The 20,313-nt window shown below is 40.1% G+C and overlaps 1 protein-coding gene across 5 annotated transcripts; it reads left to right on the top strand.

Annotated features, from left to right (window-relative positions):
* Window positions 1-1,318: 1,318 nt before the first annotated feature.
* Window positions 1,319-18,870, top strand: stard3nl (STARD3 N-terminal like). Of its 5 annotated transcripts, none has more exons than XM_080778466.1 (9): window positions 1,319-1,455; window positions 8,792-9,244; window positions 10,256-10,333; window positions 11,752-11,829; window positions 11,917-11,970; window positions 12,993-13,110; window positions 13,663-13,761; window positions 14,810-14,865; window positions 17,446-18,870. In XM_080778466.1, exons 2-8 carry the CDS (start codon window positions 9,044-9,046, stop codon window positions 14,860-14,862), a joined length of 681 nt encoding a protein of 226 aa, XP_080634592.1. In that variant the 5' UTR covers window positions 1,319-1,455; window positions 8,792-9,043; the 3' UTR covers window positions 14,863-14,865; window positions 17,446-18,870. The 5 variants fall into 5 exon arrangements, with proteins under 5 accessions (XP_080634592.1, XP_080634590.1, XP_080634594.1 ...); XM_080778464.1 differs by having other exon boundaries at window positions 17,479-18,867; XM_080778468.1 differs by lacking the exon at window positions 17,446-18,870 and adding an exon at window positions 17,188-17,390.
* Window positions 18,871-20,313: the final 1,443 nt, after the last annotated feature.

Genomic DNA, 20,313 nt, shown 5'->3' with positions numbered 1-20,313 from the left:
GCACTTTTAATATAATTTATTTAAAGACGGTTACGCCGCGGACAAAGCCAATTCGGATCGTGACGAATCATGACAATGAACACAATATTTTGGGACGATCAAATCATTAGAAAGAAGAAAAGAAAGTCAGGAGACAACACTATTTGTTTTATTTTTCGTCTTATAAATTATTTGATCGGCCCAAAATATTGTGTTCATTGTCATGATTCGTCACGATCCGAATTGGCTTTGTCCGCGGCGTAACCGTCTTTAAATAAATTATATTAAAAGTGCCGATGGGAGAATGCATGGGGCTTCCACTTCCTGGGCCACTCGCTTTTCTGAAAGGGGACGGGACTGCGGCGCTCTATAGACTCTGATAACCGGGGATAGTCTGGTGCTGGGAGTCTGGTGCAACACACAGGTCCTGGGCCTGGTGAGAGCAGGAGTGGACCTGGTGAGACGAGACATGAAAAATAACGGAAGAATAATGGAATAGCGCACCATGTAGTAACAGTAACAAAGTTATTGAATTTACGTTACGTTACTGCCGAAAGTAACACCGTTACTGTAACGCGTTATTTACGTTACGTTACATCCCAACACTGGAAGTGAGCGGTGTTCTTATCACCATACATCACATTCCGTGCTCAGCCAATCAGCTGAGCGGACAGACACACATACACACAAAGCTGTGCATATAAAGGAGCTAAAAAAGAACATACAAATACAATAAGGGGCCATAGGCCCTTCAGGCTTGTGATGGCCCCTTAATAATAATAAATACACTTGTGTGCTTGGTTTCCCTTTCTGTATAATTCTCATATCCAGCCTATAGATCCCACCTAATTTTATCCAGTAATTTCCACCCACACATAGGCCTATCTCTGGTCCAGTTTCAGTAACGGACCAGTAATGGAGGAATGGAAGTTATGGAACACCTTTCCAGAATGGAATTTCCAGAACAATGGAGCCATTCATTATCCATGCATAATTTTCATTTGACCAACAACAACAACAACAAACTGCTTCTAAATGTTCTCCTTTGACAAACAGCATTGATTCTAAATGTTCTAATATGAGAAATGTTTTAGTTGAATTTATGACAAAGATCCATAACATAAGCAAGCAGCACACTAGCAGTAGTAGTAGTTATTTATTTCAATCAATAATTTGTTATATTATTTTTATTATTACTATTTATTTATTTATTTATTATTTTATTTATCCGGAAACTGTGCGTGCTTCGAAACGTAAAGAGAACTACAAGTCCCATAATTCCACGTGCCTGTTTTTGTAACCTACATCCTGTCGAGTGTCGACGCAAAAAAACAGATGACTTGTCTGCTGTGCTTGTCTACTGTGTGTGCTTGTGTACGTTTGTGTGTGGTGCATTGAAAACCCATCAGATCTTCCGTGTGTTTATACAAGAGACATTAAAAAACGACGACCGGATGGATTGTTGTTCTGTTTAAGGTAAGCAAACGTTCATTGTGTTTTGTTTTTATGCATTGTCTACTTTATAAAAACAGCAGCTGCTGGTATGAACATGTTTTGCGTTTCTTCTGGTAAACATTTCTGAAGACTGAAATGAAACGGATTTTGAATTATTCAACTCGTCAGTCGTCACCCATTATTGTGTATAGAATCATTGCATTATTGCCAATTTAACTGGGAATGTACACAATGACGCTCGTCCTTCAGTCATGTTTCGGGGCTAAAATGCACCCAAATGGAACAGTGTGGGTCCATTTCGTTACAAACGTACTATAAAGTACACTAACACTGGGAATGTCTAAAGTGCCATGATCCATTAAACTGATCAATGTATTGTCAGTCTGTCTTGTATATCTAGGCAGTGATCTCTTCCTTAATCGCTCAAGTGATTTGATAGACTTTGTTGCATTGATATGACATCATCGTCGCACTGGTGTGATGGCAACATCACAGGGCAGATACTACTGTACCTACCTTGTGTCAGGATGCAGTACGTATGTTTGTTTATTTGTCGTTTATAATAATCACTTAAAATCATAACCATAACCGGCTTAAGGTAGATTTTGAGGCTAGATGGAGGATAAGCCTGATGTTTTTGTCCTTGTTATTGTCACATAGTTCACAACATACGTTTGTGGCTAAAATAAAAATACTATGTACAGTAAACGGTTCGGCAGGGTGGGGGAGGTCTGGTGTGGACGTCATTGTGCTTTTTGTAGTAGTCATTTGACAGGTTACATGGCCTTACATGGAAGGTTAGTGATGGGTGCCAGTGCCACTGTTGAAATGTTCTGCAGCACCAGTGACAGTGTCCTGTCCAGCTACTGCATCCAGTAGTGTGATCTGTGATTATGACTTTGATGAGCACATAAAACAAGCCACACACCCCCCCCCCCTCCCTAAAGGGGAACTGAAGTACTGAACAGTAACAGTTGACTTATTGCCAGTGTTGCCAGATTCTGCGAGAGGAACAAGCAGACGGGTATACGAAAACAAGCCCAAAAGAAGCAACTAGGCCACATGATCACACACAGGGGGTCCCCAGCAAAATCTGGTGAAACACTTAAACCTATACATCACAAGATCACGTGTGCTGTGAGCTTGTAGATCGGCTATTTTCTAAAAATCTTGATAGAAATGTGAAATATTTGGAATTTAAATACACACATCTTGCATGGGTGTACCTGGCACAAAACCTTTTCAGATGGTGTCCGCGGACAAATATTGAATTGGGGGTCCATCCATGCGATGTAAATGTTTGAGAACCGAACCACTCGTTTACACAGCATTAGGAAGCAAGCAGCAACTTACACTTTAGAAACAAGCCTGACAAAACCGCAACCCACAAATACTTAGAAGCGACTTTACAGGAAAAACAAGCCCAAAGTCACTTCAAATAAGTGGACATGGCAACATTGCCTCAAGGAGACGAACAGCCCTGACTGCTTCTAGATGCTCTGTTAGCTTAACATTATAGTGTGTTTTGGAATACGGTCGGGAACCACATTTATGTGAGTTCCTGCATGCCATAAGATAAGACAGGTCATTAAGCCATGGTGTGGAAAGTGGGTCATCACAGAGGCAAGGAAACCGTGTGGACACTGGACAGTATTATTTTTTACATTCAGTGTTGTTCTAATCAAAATTTTTAAGAAATTCTTCACCCAAATAATGATTCACCCCATGAAGCCTTGATTATCATTATAGTCTGGGACTATTTATGATATCATTGGTGCATTTATAAAACTCTTTTATCCAAAGCGCATTACATACAGTACACCGATGGCAGAGATAACCATGCAAAGCACCAACACCAACCTGCACATCGGGATTGGGGGTTCAGAGTCTTGCTCAAGGACACTTTGACACTATCTTTGGGGGAGCCCAGGATCGAACTGGGAAGTGGAAACCTTGCATCCATCTGGCCGCTCTACCGGCCACTCTACCCCTGAGACACTGCCACCCCATAACAATTTAGATGACAGTTAATTCATACACATTTGATCAATGGTCTACTTGTGTTCTTTGTCATTGAACACTAACTATATAGGGATATTGTTCAATTAGAAGAGTTATGTCACCATATAATGTCCAATCAGATGAGGGCAATGATTTACGCGCTAGAGTGCAATAACAATAGTCTGCTTGCCTATAGGCAACCACACTAAATGGCACTTTTGTTTGCCTTTTATGCTTTATAAAACTAAGATTGCACAGGGCACATATCCGCAGTGATGCAAATAACCTGCATCCTGCAATTGAGAAAGGACTCAATCATGTCACCCTCCAGGGGTCCTGCAGGTGCAATACTGTACTCAGTACTCTAACGTCGTTGAAGTAGAACTCATAAAATATCCCTGGCCCCTGGGACCCATCTAAAAGACCACCCCTGGGTCTTGGGAACTATTACATTGAAAACCTATTTACAAGACACTGCATATGACAATATCTTAAACTGTTAAAGCATATTATTACTGATCTAGAAATTCAAATTACTGACCAGAACCACTAATAACCGAAATAAATAATGTTCAATCATGCAAAAAATTGTTTTGACTAGCTGAAATTATTTCAACCAGGAGATTATGTAATACTTGTGTAAGGCCTAGTGAGAGACATACTGTGAACAGTATACTACTCACTGAATGACAATACTATGCTACACATTATGGATAATGGAATAATATCATTCCAGGACTAAGTAGTACATGCGACTGTGTGGTATGTAGCGTGGTGTAGGGAAGTACAGTGAGAGTCTATTATACTGCTATGAGAGCGGTGCTTTGAGGCTGTGGATAGGTGTTTGAGCTACAAGAGGAAGCTGACGAGAGGTGAAAGTAGTGTTCTTTCGATTTCAACTTGTGATTTTGTCGATTTGTCATTTTCTCGTTCTAAACGCAACTGGAAGTAATTCGCTGTATTGTTCCAATTCAGAATAGAAAAATGAAAATAAGTTTCCAATTTATGTTCTTGTGTTTTGAAAATAAAATTTAACAATTGGATTACAACCAGAGGAATCGCCATTTATTCATTTATGTATTCATCAATTTGTTTAGTTTTTTTGACCGCAGCTTTTGATTGGCTGAAACAGGTAGGGAGCGTTCGGCTGCGTCAGCTTGGACCGCACTCGAGACCGAGAGGCGGAGTTAATAATAATAATAGCTTTGTTATAAGATGGGGTACTACTTAACATAACTGTGGATATAAGTTAACCTATTATAAAGTTAAAGTATAAAGTTTGAACGAAAGGTACACGGATTTGTACGAAAAAGCGGAAATAGCCGATCCTACAAGCTCACACGTGAGCTTGTAGATCGCCACCATAGGTATACTATAAAACTAGGTACAGTATAATATAGCATATAGGATTTGCCGCTTGAGCAGTTACAATGACTAATCGATTTAGTTGACCACAAAGAAATCTACTTTTCAACATTTAATGTGTCACTATGTTGATATAATAATAAAAAAGATGATTAGATTAACCTACATGAGCAAGATTAAGTAACAAAGTAAACCACATATCAAACAATCTTGCACTGGCCCTGACCGTTAATTAAGTCTGTTCTAAAATCGAAATGTCAGTTTCTATATATGTTTGGTTAATTTCCCAGTCCTAGCTTCAGCCAGCATCATTAGGACAACCCAATAAGTCTCAAAGCACTGAACTGAAGTGAGCTCAGCCAAGTGTTGACTATATCTAAATCACAAGACTAGGGTCAACTCTGGAGCTCACATGGTCTGGTTTCAATAAAGACTGGATCTACAGTACAAAGGCAGTAAAGGCACACATGTATGCACTTTCACACCACGGTCTATTCGAATATTACTCAACTGAAGACTAGCTTGTTGCTCACTGTGGTTCCTTTTCTGACGACGCATCATGCTGCAATTTATACAAACTACTCTGCACACAAAGTTCGGAAACTTAACTCTGTAAAGAAAGTGGCAGGACCCATGCTATGTGCTTGGCACACACCTGTGACTATGGCACACACCTGTGACTGGCACACACCTGCCAGCACTTGAAGCTCAAAACGAGAGTGAATGCCAACAGAACAATATTTCATTTAGGCAATTCTTTTGGGGGTGCAACCCACACATTTAGCAGTGTTACTCATTCCAGGAATGTCCGATCCCTACATGCTATACCTCGTTGTAAAGGTGACTAATCAACAATTAAAATGCTATAAGATATAATGCCAATTGGTATTATTAAAGTGGAGAAATAATGGACCAAAGTTAAGTTTCCGAACTTTGTGTGCCACGTTTATACAGATAGTGAAGGATTCTCTTTTTATTTACTTTATCTGTACTTTGGCTGCACTCATTTAGCAGTACAGACAAATTCTATACTCTAAACTTTGAAACTGGCGTCCCTGTTTTTTGCATGTCATTATAGGTGAACTTGTTCAATGTAATGTTTTATTTGGCATTGGGGCTGCCCTAGTGTAGTGGTAACCTCGCCTCACCAGGCTTTCCACCGCCTCGGAGGAAAGCCTGGTCTCTGTTTCAAAAGTCTGTATGATCCGGGCTGGGGCCGGATGATGTGGTTACGTCATGTTGTAGTATTGTTTTGTAGTCGCCAGACAGGATGAACAGGCGGCGACAACTTCCTTTTCCCTCTCAATAAAAGCTCTTGCTTACGAGAGCTTTTATTGCTTTTAATCAAACAGGAAGCAACAAACAGCTTCCTGTTTGTTGTAGGCAAACCATTGCCTACAACATGACGTAAGCATATCATCCGGCTCCAGCCTGGATCATATACCGAAATGAAATGGTGCCCAGGCTAGTGTAGTGGTAACTTAGAGCATGCCTTTCATGCGGATGGTTGTGAACTTGTGAGTCCGTTCGAACCCTGCCTGGGGTCGACAGCAGCCAAGGGCATATGGTCGCAACGGGTTCCTAATGCCAAATCAAATGGCTTCAGATCTGAGCCTCTCCTGAGGAGGCGTGTCTGAAGCCTGTCCTGGATGGGGTCTCTGGACGTAAAAACAAATCCATTATTTGGCATTAGTTATTATTATGAATGTTTGCAGACTGCCGAGGGTGATAACATTAGTTATAGAGCAGTTTTAGCTGTTTTGCATGGATGAATAATACTCATTGGACACAGCTGCCAGCACTGGTCCAGTTCATCCTAACACCACTGTTTCTCAACGTTGGTTCTGGGGACCACCAGGGGTCTAACTGGACCCTTTTGAGGTGTACAAATGGAACCAAATCTACCCATACAGGTTTAAGACCTTTTTATACCAAATTGGCTAAGTTGTCAAATATTACATAAGAAAGAGACGTGCGAGGCGTTGTGAGCTGGAAGTACAGCTATTTTTATACATTTATCTGTGGAACCAAGTCAAGCTAAATGTAATGTCTACAATTCCAAATGCTTGTCAGTGGTGGGTGGGTGGGTGGTGGTGGGTCCCCCAGTTCAAAAATGATTATTTTGGGGTGGTCGCTGCCTGAAAGGTTTGGAACCATTGGTCTATGCAAACTGGCGATCTTTGAAACTAAAAGGCTTGAGAATCAGTCATTAGTGCCGTCAAAATAATTTCTGTTTGGGGTTCAGGCATTGTAAACAAAATTGTACAGGGGAGATATGATAACTTAATACAAAGAAATGACTGAGAATGACCATACCAACAATCAAAATAAATAATGTACTAACCATGCCAAATTAGGCTACATTGAATAATTTTATACTCAACACTATTTGAAATTTGTCTATTTGACTATGTACAAGCTCTCTCGTTCATGTTGTGAGCTTGTAGATCTGCTATGTTTTTTTTTAAACATTTTCGACATGGAAATCATTATAAAGATTACCGGGTATGTTGATTATACAAAACAAATATTCTGATGAATAGAGGATTATGTAATTATTGTGACAGACTACTGTAACTGTCCTGGCTGGAGCATTTCCCCATAGAGTTTAGGTGACAGACCTACTGTAACTGTCCTGGAGCATTTCCCCATAGAGTTTAGGTGACAGACCTACTGTAACTGTCCTGGAGCATTTCCCCATAGAGTTTAGGTGACAGACCTACTGTAACTGTCCTGGAGCATTTCCCCATAGAGTTTAGGTGACAGACCTACTGTAACTGTCCTGGAGCATTTCCCCATAGAGTTTAGGAGCCTGTGCTGAGTTAATGTTTAGTCTTACTGTTGCAACTTGCAATGTGCCAGTTTCCTGCTGCTGGAATGTTTGATAGTGCCATGTAAAACATATGTAACAGATGACCACACACAGGAAGTTTGATCCTGAAATTCAGTTGCTAGTCTAGCTACTGACCCAGTCTGGAACTGCAGCTGGTATTTTATTACAATGTATTGTAATTTCAATCAATTTATAATCAAAAGCACACTTCAAGATACTTTAATGAATCAAATAGTTATCAATAGAATAGAATATAAAGTGAAATTCACTCAAACCTTTTCTTGGCCCTTGTATTTGACCGCAGACCCGTTATTAATGTTTATCGTGATGAAAAATAATCTCACCCGTGTGAATTGAGGGGCGCTAATATATTAAAGTCTAACTCATGGTGCTATGATTAAGTGATGTAATGGTGAAAAACACAGATAAAACAAACTCTCTTTATTGTTAATGGCATTTAATGTTTGTGTTAAAAAAAACATGCAGTAATCCTGGTCTCTAAACTGCCTCCCCCTAGCCAGCCGGGGCGCCTGATGGAGGGGAAAGGAACTGGTTGGAATAACGTGTTCCTTCCACACGCTACGTCCAACCAGGGAAACTCCCCCCTGTCAGGTGTAAAGGAGCAACTTGGACACTCAGGCATGAAGGAAGCATGAGTTCAAGTCTGTTGCTCTCCCCATGTCCCCCATATATGGGGACTAGGTTGGCGGAGGCTGTGTAGAGCCCAGGATCACATTAGATAATTGACACAGGGGTGAAAAATGGGTTACAAAATAGTGGGAAAAAATAGCAGATCTACGGGCTCACAATGCGTCAACACGTTACAGTGTTGTGAGCTTGCAGATCGGCTATTTTGAGCAAACGTTCTCCCTAGAATAGGTATGCTGGGCGTTCAAGTGGTTGACAAAAGTGCTATTTAAAGTTTTAAGAACATTTTGATTACAGTGATATCGTTAATCGATATTATGTTTGCCAGAATAATCGTGACATGTAATTTTCATATCGTCCCATCCCTAAATATGCTGCATACAATAATTGTGTTGTTAATATGTTAGCATATCTGCTATTTTCAAATAACTGATATTTAGCTGATGCCCCTAGGGGTCCCCGGACCCCACTTTGGGAATAATTTCTCCTTTATCTGTTTTCCTTTTCCAGCAGCAGTGATGTCAACCTCTTCCAGGGGGCGTGGTCATATCCACTAAGTGGGTGTGTCTTCTCCTGAGGGTAACTAACAGTACAGTAGGCGGGGTTCCAATGCTGGGCCAATAACCGATGACACCACCCCCCTGACATTGCAGGACAAAGCTCCACCCCCAGAACCCCTCCTGAATATTCAGCAGTAGGCGGAGACAACCGGCCCTGTGTGTGTGTGTGTGTGTGTGTGTGTGGTAGTGGGCGTGGCCAGCGATGGACAGCCGGTGCAGTAGCAGCGCTAGTTCGCGACTCACAGGCAGGGAGGCGGGCTCTGTGAACACCACGCCCGTGTCGGCCCGACTGGAGTCGTACGAGGGAGAGAAGAAATGCATCTCTGACGTCCGACGCACCTTCTGTCTGTTCGTGACCTTTGACCTGCTCTTCATCACCCTGCTTTGGATCATAGAGCTCAATGTAAGAAAAATATACAATGGTCATAATCATTAAAACAATAAGGGTAGTGTTTTAATTTGAAAGAATGTCTGTGTAGAGCTTGCATGTTATCCACGTGTGTCCCCTAGGGTAGGTACCCTCACAAAAGAAATGCTGTAATCATGGTCTCTAAACTGCCTCCCTTTGACCAGCCGGGGCACCTGATGGAGGGGATAAAATCGTGGGATAAAACATTTATGATTCATTTGAAAGAATGAAATTGCCTGACAGCGTGCCGCAGGTTCGAATCCCCATCCTGATGACCTTTGCTGCGTGTCACTCCCCATCACTGTCTGCCCATATCTTGTCAGACTACTCACTACTGTATCTATCAATAAAGGCCCAAAATATCTTAAAAAGGGGGTAGTTGACCAAAAAATGGCTTCTTTTCTATCAATTGCACACCCAATGAAGCCTTGAGTTCATGGAGATTTTCTTGTTTTTGTCTCATTCCTGAGTCAATAATTTGATGACCGGGTCATCGGTCAATAGGAGACTCAATAGGAGACTCAGTAGGAGACTCTGCGACTCCGCTGGCCACCAAAATAACTCATGAATTCAAGGCTTCATGGGATGTGTAGTTGACGGGAAATAAGTAATTTTTTGGGTGAACTACTCCTTATTTGGCATTAGTGAATTACGATAAACGCTTGCAGACTGCTAAGAGTGATAACATTTGTTATAGAGGCTGTTTTCCATGGATATGAATAATACATGATGTATGTGCCTTTATGGACATAACATATTTTGACAAGTTTGTCCCTGTTCCCCAATTTGGTGAATGTTACGATAAAGTGACATTCACATACAGTTTATTCACAACAGGGTTGATTTCTCACTGTAAGTAAAGGCATCAACCTGTATGATTGATAAAATACTTTTTCTGATGGTTTATTGAATATGAATCGACATTGAAATGAAAAGGTTTGAGAACCACTGTTCTAAAACCCTGTGTTGAGGATGTGTATTATTGAAGTTGTTGTCTTCATGCAGGTGAATGGAGGCATTGAGATTCAGCTCAACAAGGAGGTGCTAGAATATGACTACACTGCTTCCTTCTTTGATATATTTGTGAGTTACTCCTCTTATTTATATATGTCCCATATATCTGTCACATGTGTTTCATATTTATTATGCCATACGTTTCATTACTTGCGCAAGCAGAGCGCGCAAGTAATCATTTCGCTTGGTCTCTTCAAAGTGAAGCCAAGTTTTTTTCAACCGTAAATCTGTGCCTGGTTTGCTGGGACCAGTTACAAGTTACAACATTACGTCATCGCTGAGAACTGGGACCGTATGTAACTGGTCCCAGTTCTCAACGATGACGTAATGTTGTAACTGGTCCCAGCAAACCAGGCACAGACTTACGGTTGAAAAAAACTTGGCTTCACTTTTTGGAACCAAGTAACCACAGTATACTGCTAATCAAATTACAACTACATACTCTGTATGTAGTTGTAATGTGATTTGTAATTTGTAAATCTGTGCCTGGTCTGCTGGGACCAGACTACACAGATGACCATATCTCTTACGTCATCACTGAGAGCTAGTCATACATATACACACCGTGTACTCTGGTCCCAGCTCTCAACGATGACGTAATGTGGTATCTGGTGGGACCAGATTACACAGCTGACCATTTCTCTTACGTCATCACTGAGATACAAATCCAACTACAGATTTCGGAAGTATTTTAGATCATGTATATTTCAACAAATTTGAAAGTATTATTACAGAAATTGAAGTTAGAGACACATATTACTCTGATCATGATTTAGTATTAATATCACTATAGTACAAAATGAAATACATTTAAAACAATTGACAATTTACAATAAGTAATAAAATAATTATACTGTATAATATATTTTAATTCAGTTTATATACCTTTTCTTTTTCATCACATATCAATGATTCATTTTCTGTAAAAAAGTAGTTAGGTAGCAAATAGTTACACGTAATGATTATACATTTCAAACGTTCCTTCACAGAGATACTGAGATGTGATAGTTTCCAGCGGTCGAAAGTACTTGCGCGCTCTGCTTGCGCACTAGTAGGCCATTTATGGCCTACTAGTGTGCAACAAGCAAGTATATGCACTCGGCAGAGTGCAGTTCTAGTTATAGTACTGTGTCTGTATATCATATTAACGCTGTCAAGCAACTATCTCTGTTTTTTCTTTAACAAATCAATGCTATTAAACACCTGTTTGCGTCTGTGTGTGGGTTTTACAAATGTTGATCAAAAAAGCGCTTTAGACTAAAACTCTGTTGATTCTAATCAATGATGAACAAAACTACTATATCGACATTAATGTTCAAAAAACTCCACTTGATGATAATATCAATGTCACCATACCAACTTTGATAAGGTAGTGTTGTGTTTCCATTTTCTTAAGAAGTCAATATTTTGGAGATAGTTGGTTTCTGGCCGACAGCAGACACAATGTGTGTCCGATATGCTGACGACATTCTCTCCATTCTCCTCAGCTCCTGGCAGTGTTCAGGTTTGCGTCTCTCATCCTGGCTTATGGAGTGTGTAAACTACGCCACTGGTGGCCCATAGCAGTAAGGTTTACTGTTACATTCAAGCATTCTAAAAATCATTTGTGGGTGTTTATCTGTGTGTTGACATTGTGTGTGTTGTCTTAACAGATCACTACTGCAGTGAGCAGTGGCTTTCTGATTGTAAAGGTCATTGTGTCAAAGGTGGGTGTCATTGTATTTGTACAATGGTTGAATTCAAACACTTGTTTTTAAGTCATTGTATTCATATTTAATTAGAAGATTTATGTAGCCCTTCAGATGCAATGTAAATCAATTTCCTAAGAAAGAAATAGGACCCATTCCTCTTTAAAAGAAAAAATGTGGTATCTGTGATGACAGCCTAATAATCACATCAAGTTACACTTGTACACACAAATCTCTTGATCAGCGCTAATCATGGGTCTATCCGGACCCATGGGTATTACACTGAATAGAAAAAGACCCTGGACCTGTAATAGAATGGGACCAACCCAGACCCAATAGATCAGTGGTTCTCTGGGACCAGAGAAGATGACAAATCTTAAGGGCGTCCGTGGCACAGGATCCGCTCGTAATTCCAACGGCGCATTAGTCCGACTAGTAGCGACTACGTGGCGTGTGCCTAGGGACAGTGTTAATGAGGCGAGTCGGACCAACGCGCCGGTGGCATAATGGTGCTGACCCCCATGGCACGACATTGTTTCATATGGGGGTCCGCAGCCAAATACATATACATTTTGTGGTCCTCGACATTCAAACGTTTGAGAACCACGTTTAGAACCTGCCACCAAACCCCTACAAGCTCACGTGTCATGTCTTATCGTCGTGTTGCAAGCTTTTAGATTGGCTGTTTTTTAAAGGTGTTGACAAATCTTGACAACTCTTCTCTTATGGGAGTCCCTGCCACAATTATTTTTCAAATGCGGTTCTGCGGCCATATACTTGCTGTCTGGTTTGAAACATCATTATGTCCAAAAACTGTTACTTTCTAAATTAAAATGCAAACAATAAATAATTGAATAGCAGATCTACAAGCTCAAAACACATTGCATAGTTCAGCTATTTTTGCTAAATTTGTGTGACGCTGTTATGAAGTATGGCATTAATTTATGGTGAAAACAAACGACACATTTTTAAATATGGAGATATACTGTATGAGGTTTCTGCCCGACAGCGCCGATATCAATCTTGTCCTTCTGTCCCAGCTCCTTTCCCAGGGTGCATTTGGGTACCTGCTCCCCATCATGTCCTTCGTCCTGGCCTGGATAGAAACATGGCTGCTGGACTTCAAGGTGCTGCCTCAGGAGGCCGAGGATGAGAACAGTGAGTCATGCGTTTCATAATGCAGTTATACTGTAGGTCAGTGGTTACCCAACCTGACCCAAAAAGTTAAATTAGACGTTTGCCCGGGACCCAAACCCTTTTTAAGTCTATAATTTTTATCCCACGATTTTGCAACCCATTTTTTCACCCAGTGTCAATTATCTAATGTAATCCTGGGCGCTACACGTCTGCCAACCTGGGGGACAGCGAACTGACCTCATGCTTCCTTCTATGCATGAGGAGTCCAAGCTGCTTCTTTTCACCTGACAGGGGGGAGTTTCCCCGGCCGGACGTAGTGCATGGAAGGAAAACGTTATTCCGACCAGTTCCTTTCCCCTCCCATCAGGCCAACTTAAAAACTATGGCGGTGCTCCCAAAAGCCGAAGTAGACTATAAAATGACCCAAATGTGTATGCATTATCCCTTTAATGATGATGTAATTAGTGATATAATGAATGAGGATGAATTGTCTCAATTGTCTTGCAGGGTATCTGTCCATGTTAATGAGGATGTAATCAATAATGATGTAATGAGGATGTCATTGTCTTACAGGATATTTGTCCATCCTGGACGCCACAGAGAGAGCTCCTCTGATGCTACCAGGTCCAATGTCAGACGGACAGTTCTACTCCCCTCCAGAGTCTGCAGCAGGTCACTGCAATAAAACCCTATGGCACAATTAAGTGTCCTTTTCTTTGATTTTAACACAATTTGTGCCACCCTCGAGATATCTCGAGGATACCTATTAAACCCTCCTTTACCATTCACAACCTCACGAGATTTGTTAAAAGAGCATTAATTATTTTAGCTTCCGTCGCTAGCCACCACTTGCTTCCATGGTAGTAGCAGCCAAAATCCCCAAACTCCGTTCACGCGCACCTGCAGTCTTTAGTAGCTTTAGGGCTTAGAATGAGGTAAATGACGATGTTAGGAGCTTAATAAAACATTAATTCAACCTCCCGGTTAGCATATCAATGTTTCTAGTGACAGATTACGGATCATGGCTCTTCTTCTCTGCCTTTTCCGTGCATTCTGTTGGCAATGGCCCAATATCGCCGTCTATGGTAATGGGAGGAAATGTATTAAAATAATGTCAGATAGTCTACTCTCCGTTATTGTTCGACATGTGAAAAGTTTGATGGACAGACAGATGGAATGAGCTAGCTAAGGACGTAAGAAAACTCATTTCGGCCGCTTGTATTTGCGACCTTATTCTTTCACTTCATGACCATAGGTGAGCGTAGGAACGAAGATTGCTCAGTAGACAGAGAGCTTTGCCTTCTGGCTCAACTCCCTTTGTGTGTGTGTGTGTGTGTGTGTGTGTGTGTGTGTGTGTGTGTGTGTGTATATATATATATATATTGAGACATAGCTGGTTTCTGCCTGACCGCAGAGATATATTTACAAGTGCCATACTAAAGTACTTACTTAGTGTACAGTGTAAAGCTTGAAATGGAGATGTGGGGTTTAAACACCCCTCCTGATAGTTGGGAGGGTTAAACCCCAAATCTCCCTATAGTGTGAGCTGGGTTTAACAGGTTGCTATGATTACCCTATAGTGTGAGCTGGGTTTAACAGGTTGCCATGATTACCCTATAGTGTGAGCTGGGTTTAACAGGTTGCCATGATTACCCTATAGTGTGAGCTGCTAGTTAGACTGGCTGGATGTGTGAGCTCATGACTCATGTTTCATTTTCAGATTCTGATGAGGAGCTTGATGACAAATATGATCCTGAAAAGGCGCTAATTTAACAGGTATGTTCTCTGGGAATGATTTTATATACCGGTGTGTGTATATATATATATATAAAAAAGAAAAACCTTCCAAGGAATGGACTGCACACTCCAGGGAACAGAGACGGACAACTTACTGCAACAACTTATTTATTAGTGCTCATAAATAAGTTGATGCAGTAAGTTGTCCGTCTCTTTTCCCTGGAGTGTGCAGTCCCTTCCTTGGAAGGTTTTTCTCTATTTGATGTCTATGCCTGCTAAATAGACTTAGACTGGATGTGTCCCTTTTTTGTCTCATATCCATATATATATATACAGTATATATATATATATATATATATATATATATATATATATATATATATATATAAAATATGCAATGCTTTGTGACTTTGTAGATTAGCTATTTTACTTCAGCCCAAGAAAAGGGATGCTACTAGGGGAACTACCCATATATCCGAAGTCCCGTTAGTCCGAACATGCACTGCTCCCGTGCTTGCGGTTAGGTTTAGGTTTGCTCTCGTGCTTGCGGTTAGGTTTAGGTTAGGGTTAGAGATGGATAGTAATTTCGGAACAATGAACCTTCTGACTAATGACACGGCACAGCTACTAGGGTTGGTAAGCTTAATATTCTCATAGTAATAATTGCTAGTATACAGTAATTGTTCAGTAACAATCTCACCCTGTCTCAGTTCCATTTCTGATTAATACAGTTCATTTGATCGGTTTATGTCAATCGATGACAATGTGTGAATAAATTATGCCCATAATTTGTGTTATGCGGTTTCATCCTGAACACATTTATCAGCTTCAAATGTGTAGTGTTCTAGATATTCTTTTCTGCTCCTTTTTGTTTTGTTTCATCACTTCCAATTTCACTTGTTTATTGCAACCACAGATCACATGTACTATGGAATCTAGCATTTCCCATCACGTGACCCTGTACACCAGGGGTGCCCACACTTTTTTGACTTGAGGTCTACTTTTAAAATTGCCAGCTCAAGGTGATCTACCAACCAAAAAAATATCCCATTGCTTAAAATACTCAAAATAAATAACATTAAGGCATTTGGACTGTTTCAAAATCAATTCTATTTATTTACCTTTTCAGTTACCCCACATTGCAAAGAAGAGATTTTTTGTTAAAGTTACTCTTTGTAATAACGTCAATCAATTTCAATTTGTAATATATTGCTCATAAAATGTTACAAATATTAAAAGTATAACACATAAAAAGCATACACAATCACATGAAGGAATAATGCACCACTCAACTCAACCAGAGCAGAACTCCCACCACAGGACTCTGGTAATCAATTAATACAGTTGCAACCACTATATTAATGGAAAGTATTTCATACAATTTAAGTTTAAAAAATCTGAACTATCCCTTTAATCAGATGACTGCTTGCAGCCTTGCACTGAATGGAGTCCGTCAGCGCTGCGTAATCCGGACAGTCACTGCTGACAGCTAGTCTTAAACAGGCCTCCAAATGATCGTCCGTTAACGAACGTGGAACGATATTTGGACTTAATTATCTTCATGTGGGAAAACGCTGATTGACATAAATATGTGGAGCCAAATAACGCTGTGAGCGAGGCTGCACAAGTCCTGATGTTTGGATACTTTTCCTCCACGAGTAAGCTCCAAAACTCTCCATCGCGGGCGCGCAACTTTAACTGTATGTCAGCCTGCAGTGCCATGATCTCATTCTCCAACGCAGAAGAGTTCATGTTAAAAAGTTTTGCTATTTTCGAGGCAATGGAATCAACATCAGCTTCTGAATGGGAAGCACATGAATGTAGCGATGGGCTCGAGTAAGGCAAACGCAGTTGGACTTGGAATGTGACATCGTGAAAAAATAATCTTCTTCCCACTTTGCATGGAAGTGATATGTTTTAGGCTTCTTTGCCGCGCGCATCTTCCTATATGAACAATGATGGATAGATATCCTTTTAATGTGTTTGTTTAACAACATAACAGACCCGGCGTTCCCCACACTTGAAAACAAGGCACTGCATTGTGGGGGGTTTTAAAGCCGCCGCCGCCTGCCTGAGGCGAGGATTGTTTTTTTTTCTTCGTTTTTTTGGCCATGCGGTCTACCTGCAGAGCGCTTGCGATCGACTGGTCGACCGCGATCGACGTAATGGGCACCCCTGCTGTACACTCAAGAGAATATTCCCGCTACCACCCTCGGATCTCCATATACTGTATGGAGCTGACCTGTTCTGACATTCCATAATGTTGATCTGACCTCATCAAACCCTGTACACTGAAGACATGCTCCTTATATGGCCAGTACAGAATTAATTCCAAGTTGATCTGACCCCCCCATGCCAAAGTGCCAGCGCTCGCCCAGCAGTCTACCGTCAGCGAAGCTGATCGACCTCGCCCTTTAGGTCGCTTCTCGCCCTCAGGCGTCTTACTGGTCGTATGTCCTTCCTCTGTCCTGATTTGATTAAACTGTTATCCAGAGACAAAATATTTTATATTTACTAAAGAGCTGGAGAGATCCCGGTTACTGAGCAAACACTCGCAATGATTACTGTTAGAATATAGAGCTATTTAACACTTATTCAACGACAAAATATCACTTACAGTTACAGCACTTTTAATGTTTTATTTTCCTTAAGAGGACCAGCAGATCCAGACGCTGTGGATTGAACTTTGTCCTGAAGATGACTTAGAGTGACAGCAGTCAAAGTCAACTCCTGTGCCACAGCCAGTGCGATTACTGGTGGAAGGTTTATCCTGCCTTCTATGGACGCCCTCTCTGTTCACATCCATGCATACCTGGGTTTACAGCCTGTTGATGGTCATTCACATTGGCCTCAGAACCATGGACCGTATTGTCGGCTGATATTCACCACTGAGATAGGATGGGCGAGAAAATGCGATTTCAACAAAATGACTTATTTTATTATGATTTTCAAGTTTACTATTATTACACCAGTTTTTTAAATATATATTCAATATTTCGTTTTTTTTGGTTTTGTTTTTCTTTTATTAATGATGCGTTTTCAAAGATACCAAATTGCACCGTTACCAGATGAGCAATTAGGATCAATTATCAGTATTTGGCCCCAGAAATCATGCAATTGTGCTGTTGGACGAGCCAAATTCATATCCTTCCATGCATGTCTTTAGGTATTAATATGTGACATTTTTTATAAATACTTCTCTGTTGTTTATTCAAATACTACTAGTGTGTTAAAATACATCAATGTTTACTTTTTTTCACACAAAGATAAAAAAAGAAAAAAGTTCTTTTGGGGGGAAATGTTGACACATCTCTTATTGGAAAATAACAAACAAACAAAAATGTTTCAGCCAAATACACATCAATTTAGGAACACAGCAGTAGACCAGAATTAAACATGGACTTGTGTAGTGTCTACTGCTTTCAGTTTTGGTGGACCTGTGAACTCTGACAAGGGAGACCGTTTCCTGAGTCAACAAAGAAGGCAGGAGTGTGAGCTATAGGTTTCAAATGGCCACTCGAATCCATCATTGTATCAAGATGAACTGTTGGCTTCCACACAGGTCTGGTAAAAAAAGAAAACAAGTTGACATCGGTCAAGCCTTGGAAAAAAAAGTACAAATTAGAAATGTTAAAATGAACCTCAGTACTGCAAGTCGCTTGTAGTAGTCGCTTGTAGTAGCTTTCTGACAAAAGTGTAAAAAGAAATGAGCAACTGAGCTTTGAAAAAGTGTACTTTTATAAAGGAACATGTTTCATAACCCTGTACACTGTATTAATAACTGCTTTAAAATGCTGCTTGAGAAGAGAGGGGCACAGTCGCATCTTCTGAGTTAAATGAACACTGAGAATTTTACTGTGATGAAAAAAACAACAAATCAATTCTGTATAAAGGACCCAAACGCATGCCTTGAAAACCCAATGATTTTGTGTTTTTATGGTAATCTTGTCTTTGAAGCGGAAAATATTAAAACTGAAATATGAATCTCTGAATGAACAGTTCTTTGCTCACTGGATTTGGAGCGGTTATACTGCCTCCTTGAGGCTGGCAACAGCAGACACTGCATTCAGGCGGATGCGCGCACACGCCGATCGGCCCCAGCAGTCACACCCTGAAACCACTCGCCCTACACCAGTGATACTCAACCTCAGGCCCGCGGGCCACATCAGGCCCGCGGGACCATTATGACTGAACCACCAATGAAAATCTAAAAAAAAGAAAAAAAAATCTGGAAAATGAAATAAAAATAAATAAATCTGAATGAAATTATCTTTAATTACATTATTATAAGTAATACTATTAGAGTTGTACTATTACTCGAACGAAAATAAAAGCTTGGGGGGGGGGGGGAGATGCAATGCAAATGAAAGACATATACTGTGTATCCCTATTCATTTTTGAGGATTTGAAGAAAATTCAAAATTTCAAAAAACATGGGTTATAGCCCATCGTTTTTTGAATTTTTGAAAAAAATGTTATCCTCATTTTTCATAATTTTTGAACATGGGCTATAGCCCGTACCGTACGGCATACTATAGCACGCCGTTTTTCATCATTTTTGAGGATTTGAAGAAAATTCAAAATTTCAAAAAACATGGGTTATAGCCCATCGTTTTTTTTATTTTTGAAAAAAATGTTATCCTCATTTTTCATCATTTTTGAACATGGGCTATAGCCCCTACCGTACGGCATACTATAGCACGCCGTTTTTCATCATTTTTGAGGATTTGAAGAAAATTCAAAATTTCAAAAAACATGGGTTATAGCCCATGGTTTTTTGAATTAAAAAAAAAAATGTTATCCTCATTTTTCATCATTTTTGAACATGGGCTATAGCCCCTACCGTACGGCATACTATAGCACGCCGTTTTTCATCATTTTTGAAGATTTGAAGAAAATTAAAAATTTCAAAAAACATGGGTTATAGCCCATTGTTTTTTCAATTTTTGAAAAAAATGTTATCCTCATTTTTCATCATTTTTGAACATGGGATATAGCCCCTACCGTACGGCATACTATAGCACGCCATTTTTCATCATTTTTGAGGATTTGAAGAAAATTCAAAATTTCAAAAAACATGGGTTATAGCCCATCGTTTTTTGAATTTTTGAAAAAAATGTTATCCTCATTTTTCATCATTTTTGAACATGGGCTATAGCCCCTACCGTACGGCATACTATAGCACGCCGTTTTTCATCATTTTTGAGGATTTGAAGAAATTTCAAAATTTCAAAAAACATGGGTTATAGCCCATCGTTTTTTTAATTTTTGAAAAAAATGTTATCCTCATTTTTCATCATTTTTGAACATGGGCTATAGCCCCTACTGTACGGCATACTATAGCACGCCGTTTTTCATCATTTTTGAGGATTTGAAGAAAATTCAAAATTTTTGAAAAAAATGTTATCCTCATTTTTCATCATTTTTGAACATGGGCTATAGCCCGTACCGTACGGCATACTATAGCACGCCGTTTTTCATCATTTT

Source organism: Protomyctophum bolini (genome assembly GCF_963924005.1).
Source record: "Protomyctophum bolini genome assembly, chromosome: 12".
In the NCBI taxonomy this organism is placed as follows: domain Eukaryota; kingdom Metazoa; phylum Chordata; class Actinopteri; order Myctophiformes; family Myctophidae; genus Protomyctophum; species Protomyctophum bolini.
Note: the sequence above shows the minus strand (reverse complement) of the source record. Positions and strands in the feature narration are given on the sequence as shown.